The sequence below is a fragment of the Mastomys coucha genome, unplaced genomic scaffold (genome assembly GCF_008632895.1).
Source record: "Mastomys coucha isolate ucsf_1 unplaced genomic scaffold, UCSF_Mcou_1 pScaffold14, whole genome shotgun sequence".
Classification (NCBI taxonomy): Eukaryota; Metazoa; Chordata; class Mammalia; order Rodentia; family Muridae; genus Mastomys; species Mastomys coucha.
Genome location: NW_022196896.1, coordinates 131236116 through 131245801, shown reverse-complemented (window position 1 = coordinate 131245801; position 9686 = coordinate 131236116). Strand labels below are relative to the sequence as shown.

Genomic DNA, 9686 nt, shown 5'->3' with positions numbered 1-9686 from the left:
ACCATAAACACATACATACATGCATACATACACACATACACACATGTATACACACGCATACATATACACATGCACGCATACATACATACACACATACATACACCATAAACACATACATACATACATACATACATACACACACACATACATACACACACATACATACACACATACACACACACATACGCACATACATACACACATACACACATACACCATAAAGACATACATACATACATACATACACACACATGCATACACACATAAACACATACATATACACATACATACACATACATACATACACATACACACATACATACATACATATATACATATATATACACACAATACATGCACCATAAACACATACATACATGCACACATACACACATATATACATACACACACATACATACATACACACATACATACATACATACATACACACATACACACACATACATACACACATACACACATACATACACCATAAACACATACATACATACATACATACACACATAAACACATACATATACACATACACACATACATACATGCATGCATACATACATACACACACATACATACATACACACATACATACATACATACATACACACACATACACACATACATACATACACACATACACACAACACATACATACACCATAAACACATACATACATGCATACATACACACATACACACATACATGCATGCATGCATGCATACATACATACACATACATACATACATACATGCATACATACATGCACACACACATACATACATACACACATACATACATCAAAAAGAAATCCAAAGGAAAAAAGCCTATGTATGAAAACTAAACCGGAGAATAAAGCCACCTGAGGCCATAGTGGGAAGTGTATAATCTCTCTAGAGTCAGCTCTAAACACGCGGTGTTTCTACCACACTTCTCGCATGAGTTGAACAGCAGTCGCTGCGGCTCCTTAGTGTTTGTGAGACACAGCTAACACATCAGACAGGCTGAGATCCGAGCCCTTGCTACTTCCAGAGTCCTTTCAGTTCCAAATGACAGGAAGGCAGTTTAAAACAGCTCAGACAGAAAAGGGAAATTACAGGTTCATGTGGCCAAACCGTGGAGGCGGGAAGAGCTGGTTTTAACCAGAGCCCGATGCTGTCTCTCAATCATTTCAGGCTTTTCTTTCATTTTTTTCTGTCTCCACTGTGACCTGAATGTTCATTTCCCCACCCCCACTTCAAAGGCTAAAACTCCAGCCTTCCAGGTAATGGGAGGTGGTGCCTTTAAGAGGTGTTTAGTCAGAGTCCCGATGACAGTAATTTGTTTCCTTATAAAAGAGGCCTAGAGAGTACCTTGCCTTTTAAGTGAAGTTATCAGGAAAAGATGACCACCTATGAACCAGGAAGCAGTCTCTCATTAGACAGTAAGCCTGCTGGCACCTTGATTTAAGACTTCTCAGCCCTCAGTGCTGGAGTCTCATGGACCATGATTATAAACCACCCAGTTTATGACAGCACCGACAGGGAAAACGCTCTCCCATTTGTCTCTCTCATTCTCTAAATGCCTCGGTTTTGGTTTAGACTTCCTGCTATCTATTGGCCCCAGTCCTGTCCATTGTGTGTAACTTCCGTTGTGTGGCTGGGCAGCATGGTCATGAGCTTATATCCTTGCCTAGCTTGTTGTACTATATTGTCCAAGACCCAGTGAATGCTGATAAGGTCTCTGGATCATGTGCCAATCTCTCTAGCCTGGAAAATGGACAACTCTTGACTGGTGGGTCATTGGCTTGGGGATTGTTTGTGTGCAGTGGATCCACATAGACACATAGAACATGCCCCAAACACTGGGAACACATTACTGAGCATGTGCCTGGTTTCCTTCTGTGCTATCATCCTCTGTTAAATTTGGTAAAATGTTTCTCATTTGATTATATATATACATGTGTATACATGTGTACATATACATGTGTATATACATATATATACATGTATAGATATAGATATAGATATGCGTGTGTGTGTGTGTGTGAGAGAGAGAGAGAGAGAGAGAGAGAGAGAGAGAGAGAAAATGTGTTCTTATAAGATAAAGAATTTTTGATCCATGGGAATTTCCAATAGAAAAGGCATCTGATGAGATCTGACATTGGGGGATGGTAACTTTCTAGACTGGAAGAAGGCTTATGTGTGCACACAGTAGGACAAGAATAAAAGGAGTAAGAAATAGCACAAGGAAGTAAGAATGTTCATGGCTTAATCTTTCAGAAAATAAATAGTACTGAGTGTGGCTTAGGCAGGGAAAGTCAGAGGCTGGCATAATGTCACGAGCCTTTGACACCAGCACTCAGGAGGCAGAGGCAGGCAGGTCAGAGCTACACAATGAGACAAAAGTGGAGACTTGATCCAGGCTGCAATGCCTGTGGGATCTGCTGATGCGGATGGCCACATAGTCAGCAAGTGCAAAGATGGCCAACACCTTCAGCCAGGGTAGGGACAGGGACGGAGGGTGCTGGGTTCCGCGCTGTGAGTCCCAGGAAGCCTAATCATTTCACTAATTTGAGCTAAACTGAAGTTGAGATAAACAGTATGTAAGTCCAGACAGGTCTAACTGTTGGGTGGGGACAGGTGTGCTCTGGAGGGCACAGAGTCTTCCCTACAGGGGGGCGGGGGAGCTGAGTGAGCTCCAAACAAGCAAAGGAGGATGGGAGGATGGGAGCATGTTCGGGAGAAACTGCCAAGAGAGTGTGTATTTGGGACCAGCTGAAGGAACAGTGACAGGAGACGATGTTACAGGGAACGAAGAGCTAGGGACAGGTGTGGTCTGAGTGGGGACAGAAGATACCAGGTGATCTGAACACAGGAAGGACAGGTGGAGATCTATGGTGGCCCTTGGGAAGAGGGCACAGAGGCCTTCTCAAAGGGGAGAGGATGTGGGATGGAGAAGGGCTGAATCTCAGGAAGGAGCTCTGTGTCCATGGGATCCAGACCGTGAGTGAGCTGTGTTAAAAGGGTAATAACAGTCATGGATGTACTTATGAACAGCGTGGGGTTTGGGGTCACAGTCCCACTATTCTCCTGTGTGACAGATCCTGAGCACTCTTTTCTGTTATTTTCTCAGCAGGGAACTTCCAACTGATTGCGGACCGGTTTCTTTTGAAACTGTGGCTGATTTAATCCGTTCTGTCCGACTTCCCCAGAGTCCTGCGGCCCATAGAAGCCCTCCCCGCTTCCAGAACTTAATCCCCATCTCCACAGACGATTTGCCCATGCAGCTCAGGAAAGGAGAAACGCTGTCCTTAATTGGCTTTGAAGAGCGTCAGGGGAGGAGGCTGCTGCGGTGCGAGGTGGTGAAGAAGCCCCCACTGAAACTGCTCCTTCCCATGGACTGCAAGGGCCACTTCCGGGAGTGCGAGGATAACCAGCTCTACTCCATTGACACCATCGTGAGGTGGAAGCTGCTGGCAGGGAGGATGCGCAGAGTCAGGGTGCACGGGGGACATCGCCTGAGGCTTCTTAGCCCCCGGGTTCCAGAGCATTTTAGTGGACATTTAGTTTTGCATCCCTATTTTTCAGTGATGGCATATCTGCAAGGTAAGACAAAAATAGTTCGGAGCATGGTTAGTAGTCTGTTTTCTGGTCCTAGAACAAAAATCCTTGAAGAAGGGACTTTTTTTTTTTTTTTTTAATGAGGTTTTATAAAGCAGCTCAGGAGAGTGAAAGGACGTGGCATCAGCACGGGAGGAACTTCAAGGTGAGTGGAGTCAACAGCAGGGTTTTTTGCACAGAGAAAGATCACGTGATAAGACAGGAAGCCATAGCAGGGAGGCAGTATTGCTGTCCTAAGACCCTCTCTTAAGAAACGAACTAGCTGGGCTGGAGAGAAGGCTCAGCAGTTAAGAATACTGACTGCTCTTCCAAAGGTCCTGAGTTCAAATCCCAGCAACCACATGGTGGTGTGTCTGAAGACAGCTACTTACACATACTTACATATAATAATAAATAAATCTCAAAGACAGGCAGATTTCTGAGTTCGAGGCCAGCCTGGTCTACAGAGTGAGTTCCAGGACAGCCAGAGCTACACAGAGAAACCCTGTCTCGAAAAACCAAAAAATAAAAAAATAAAATAAATAAATAAATAAATCTTAAAAAAAAAGGAAGGAAGGAAGGAAGGAAGGAAGGAAGGAAGGAAAGAAGGAAGAAAATAGCCAATGTGCTCCTAGAACTGCCTTGATCCTACCATGTCTTAACATCATCCCTCTAGGAACCAGGTTTTTAGAACAGGAGTCTTACTGGACAGGCTCAGACCACATTCAAGCACCTATGCCAGAGGCAATGAAAGAAAAAACACTGCCCCTGCAGGCATGGAAGGGTATTTGCTTCAAGGACAAGTGATGGAATAAAAAGCAGTGGCTCCTGGCTGGGCAGGCAACTTGCCAAGGCTCAAGGATTTGTAGATTGTGGGGTGAGGAACCCGGGAGACAGTTGCAAAGATCCCATTTTCAGAAACTGGTTAGGTCTCACCTCACTGGCCTCGCCCCTTGATTTATGAAGAACTATTAGATGCTGAAGATGCACTCCCCTGGAGAGGCGATTTATCCTCTGAGTTACATATCCTCTCCATCCCATTGACCATCATTACATTCTTATCGTCATATATATTTAAACACATTCCTGTACTAGACCTAAGATGTTTTAATTTCACTCCCTTAATAAATATCCATACCGTGGTGACAGCCAGGTGGGTTTGTGAGCGAATAAAAAAAAGAAGTCTCTCCCTTGAGAAAATTTATTATTGATGTATTTTCTTATATGTTATCATAAAAGCTAGTCCCTCACCACCCATTAGTTTTACAGGGTTGTTTATGGTCCAAGTGAAAGCCAGACTCCAGCACATTGTTCCATCTTCTCACGGACCCCGTCACTTTATCGCCCTTTGCAGAAAAGAAATGCTGCATTATATTAAGCATGAATTTATAGCAGCCTTAAAATTTCACTTGCTGAAAGATCCCTTTAAGAAGGCAATGTCTGTAAAAGACTAATTTAGCTCCACGGACCAGCACGAGGATTCCTGGTCTCCGTTGTTGGGTTTCCAATAGGAACCTCACTTTGAATTGTGGCACTACAACTTCGTTTATGGGCTATGTGTAGACCGACTGTGACATATTCCTCAAACCCTCACTCAACGCTATCCCCAGAGCGCATGTCTGGTTTTTTTTATTCTCAATCCTCTCAGTCCTCTGAGTAACGAGACGACAACAGCTGTGAGTATGACGGAAGGGGTTGGTCTAGCATCGCAGCCCGGAGGGGAACCGGGTGAGGAGGGTCACTCACCTGTGTGCAGTTCTGAGGCTAACTCTAGAAGCGGCTCTCTGACCTGTTCATCTAAGACTCAGCCCTCTACCCAATCGACTCTTGGTGAGCAGCTGCTCCCCTTGTCTCACTCTACCTTCTGAGACTTATAGCAAATGGCTTCTACTGAAAATGAATGAATAGCGCCTATTGCTAAAAATAACGAGGCAAGACTGAGGCTGCGTGGTAGATCACGTGCTTAGCATGTGTGAGGCCCTAGGTCTAATCCCAAGCACTGAAAGGGTCGGAGGGGTTGGAGAGAAGGCTTCTGTGGTGCCATGCACACATACGACATATATACACATATATACACACATACACACAAACATGAATAAAAGTAAATAAGTCATTTTAAATCAGTCAAAGTGACTATATTAGAAATCAACTGAGAAGTTAAAAACACATTTATAATATATTCACTTTAAAATAACAATAAACATACTTCATCTTCAAAAACAATTGAACAGACCAGTAAGATATCTTGGAGATGATAAAAATGACATACATAGTTAAACCTTCTGGCCAGTTTCACGTTTTAATTTTTAAGGGAAACCTGAGTGGGGAGGGGGCTGAGGAATGAGAGGCAGATGCCTGCTCCTTGTGTTATGTAAACGGTGGCTCTCTCCATTGCCTGCTCAATGCCATCTTCCATTGGAATGTTTGAAGTTTAAAAGAATACATGGGGTCCCACACTAGTAAGATGCATCTTCAAAGATAGTTTAAGCAAAGGAACTGAAGACGCGGCTCAGCCGTTAAGAACACTCGCTGCTCTCGATGAGGACCAGAGTTCAGTTCCCAGCACCCAACTGTCCATAACTCTAGTCCCAGGGGTCTTAATGCCCTCTTCCAGCCTCCATGCATGGGGCACATTTTGGCATGCATGCAGCCAAAACATTCATACATATAAGTAAAAATAAAGTAAATATATATATATATATATTTTTTTTTTTTATTTAAGCAAAAGAAATCTCTGCAAGTCTGTGATTTGCAAGGCTCCCTTGGGAGACTGAGGCAGTAGGGTGCTGAGTTCAAGGCCACAGTCACATTCTGATAGGCTTCTACTCATTCTTTTGAAACACAGTCATGTAGAAACACATATGCCTGCACCTTCCTAGCTGGCCCCAAACAAATCCCATCCCCCAACCCCTCTCTAGGGACCACCACTCTGTTCTCTCTTCACTGAGCCCCAGAGACTTGGGCTGGCCTGTGAAGATGGTATCAACCCACCTTCCTTGCTTCACAGAATAGCTAACCACGAAATGGAAGTTCTAACTGAACTTAGGAACATGAGGGAGGAAGAGGAATTCCAGCCACATGGCTGCCCTGTGCTCCCACCAGGCTGGCCTGGGCTTGGCTAATTGCACAAGGGAAGGTAACTGTTTTCTGGATCTGTCTCCCACATTCTGTCCAGAGATGATGATGACTTTTGCATCTTTCGCAGCCCATGAGTGCTTCCTGGCTCTGTAGAAGAATGTGGATTCTCTTTTATCAATCCTGTATTAAATTCTTCTCAAATGTCCTATTGGGCGGGTGTGGGGCTGCGGGGGACTTGATTCTTCCAAGAGCTAGATCTCCAAGTCTTAACCATAAGACAAAGACTGCGAGAGCTTCACTTGCTGCCTGGGGTGAGGACTGTGGAAGTGGGATTGGAACTGTGAGCTGTGTCCATTCCTTTGAGAAGGACCCCTCATGTCCTTTATAAAGAAAGCAACTTCACTATTCCATTTACCCTCCAGGACCAGGCACAGACAGATCACACAGTAATGGAGGCCTTGAGCCATCTTGCCACTGGATCCACTTTAACATCTCATGCAGATCTACGGGGTGACACGTTACAGCCCATAAGAGAAGATTGTAAGGTGTTAGACGCATGAACAAGCACGTGAAACCATCAGTAGTAATGCCTTCCTCAAAAGCCTCACGCTGTCTCCCTTTTGACTTTCCCAGGTGAGACCCAGGTTAGCATCCCCTCCGATCTGGACATCAGTGTCACTGAGATTGCCTGCTTAGATCGAAAGCCCAGGACAACGATGAGGCAAATATACGGCATGGAAGAGAACAAGTTCCCCATGAGAGTTAAAATAATGAGCGTGGTCCTGTCGGAGAACCAGGCATACCCAAAGCCTCTGAAGTGTGGGCAGCTGTTAACCATCCTCAAGACTGAAGTTGTGAAAAAATTCGTTGCCACTGAGATTTCCCGAGGAAAGAAAGGGAGGCGTTTTCTCATCCCGTACACCTATAAGGGCCTGGTGCTTAGGAGGGGTCGCTATTTCTATGCTGTCTCCGATGTCGCTGCTGCCATGAAACATGGACAGCTCTGCTTCCAGGCCTCCAGGGACTACACCTCCCACCTGGGACCTTTTGCATCTTTCACAGCCAACGAGTGCTTCCTGGCCCTGAAGAAGAGTGTGGTTTCTGCAGAGATCCACGGTGAGCTGCACAGGGTGGATGTCCTCAAGTGCATGAACCTCACCACCAAAGTCCACGTCAAACTGCCTTTGTTCGCAGTAGGAGAGTTCCTGGAGCTGTCTGATGGCGCTGGGCCAGGGACCCTGCAGGAGCTATGCCAAGTCACGAGACTGCCATGCCACATCAGAGTGGCCAGCCCAGATCCCTCCATGACTGGAGACCCTCTGTATGGAACTAAGGAACTGAGAGTTGAAAATGTCATCACTGAACAGTGCCTCATAGCCAAAGACGAGCCATCACTGGAGGACATAATCTCCTCAGAAGATATATACAGGGAGTGGCCAGTAGCCACATTTGAAATCCCGATTGAGAAGTCAAACTGTGATGTCTTGGTGGTAGAGGAGCGGTGGAAAGCGCGTTCATGGAAAGCGGATGTCAGGAAAGAGAGATGCATGCCTCTGCAGAGCATCCAGGAGGTCGCTAAAGAGTCCCTGGCCTTTAGTAATTGCTTGGTTATTCCCCGTCCACCGCCACTTGCTCCGAAGCCCAGACGTGTGTATGTGTGTTTAAAATGAGACTAGTATCCCTTGCTTTGTTTACAGGATCAGGAACTGAGAATTTGGAGGTCTCTAGAGCCAAAAAGGAGCCCCTAGAGGTGGTAGCTCAGAGGAAATCGCGGTTGTCAAGACATGATTTCCATCACCCCTGTATGCTCGCTATAAGTTGTGTTGTCATTCTCTTACTGCAATAAAATGCTTCTGATAATCAACTCCTGGGGGTTAGGGTAAGGGGTGGCGAAGGTTCCTTTGGGCTCAGAGTTTCAAAGACTTGAGTCTGTGATCACTTGGCCCCACTGCCATCAGAGTGGGAATGTGCAGTGGATCAAAGCTGCCCACCTCATGACTGGCAGGCGGGAAACAGAAAGGCTCTGTAGTGGCTATTCCTGGTTGTCAACTTGACTATATCTGGAATGAACTACAATCCAGAGTTGGAAGGCTCACCTGTGGTCCTAATCTGGAGGCTGAGAGATACAAGTTTCTGACCTGGATCTTGCCATGGAGATCTTGAGGCATAGTGGCTATGAATCCCAGAAGACTAAGACAGGGAGACCTCTGAGTTCAAGGTCATCTGGATTAAAGGTGTGGTGGCACACCTTTTGCTGGAGACCTATATAAAGACATTGGAAGAAGGAAGGCTCTCTCTCTCTCTCTCTCTGCTTTGCTTGCTTGCCTTGTGGGACTAAGCAACTGCTAGATCCTTGGACTTCCATTCACAGCTGCTGCTGACCATTGTTGGGAGTTGATTGTTGGGAGTTGGACTACAGACTGTAAGTCATCAATAAATTCCTCTACTATATAGAGACTACCATCAGTTCTGTGACTCTAAAGAACCCTGACTAATACAGGCTCCCACGTCCCTTTCTATAAGCCCCCAGTAATATAACTCCTTTCATCAAGACACTGCCTCTTAATGGGTCATGATTTCCCAAAAGCACTGTGTACTGGTGACCAAGGCTTTAACACACGAGCCTTTGTGGGACTCCTATTAAAAACCACTGCAGCTGGGCTGGAGAGATGGCTCAGCGGTTAAGAGCACTGACTGCTCTTCCAGAGGTCCTGGGTTCAAGTCCCAGCAACCACATGGTGGCTCACAACCACCTGTACAACTACAGCGTACATGTATACAGAAAATAAATAAAGAAATCTTTAAAAAAAAAAAAAAAAAAGAGCTGGGAAACTGGCTAGATAGGGTTGATCCGGGGAGTTGTGCCGCTCTCTCTCCCTCCTCTCTTTCTGCTACTGCCCCCTCTCTCCCTCTCAACTAAACCTCTTACATGTGGGGGCGGGGGGAGGCTGTGCCAACCAGAGAGCAAAGACCCCTCTATGACTTTTCTTTTTTTTTTTTTTAACTTTGTAA

The 9686-nt window shown here is 45.4% G+C and overlaps 1 protein-coding gene across 1 annotated transcript in view; it reads left to right on the top strand.

Moving 5' to 3' along the window:
• The window catches only part of LOC116089501 (protein THEMIS3-like), a 41902-nt gene extending 33558 nt beyond the window's left edge, over positions 1-8344 (top strand). Inside the window, 3 exon segments of the mRNA XM_031369005.1 lie at positions 3133-3150; positions 3153-3602; positions 7308-8344. Coding sequence (XP_031224865.1) covers positions 3133-3150; positions 3153-3602; positions 7308-8344 — 1505 coding nt within the window.
• The last annotated feature ends 1342 nt before the right edge of the window (positions 8345-9686 follow it).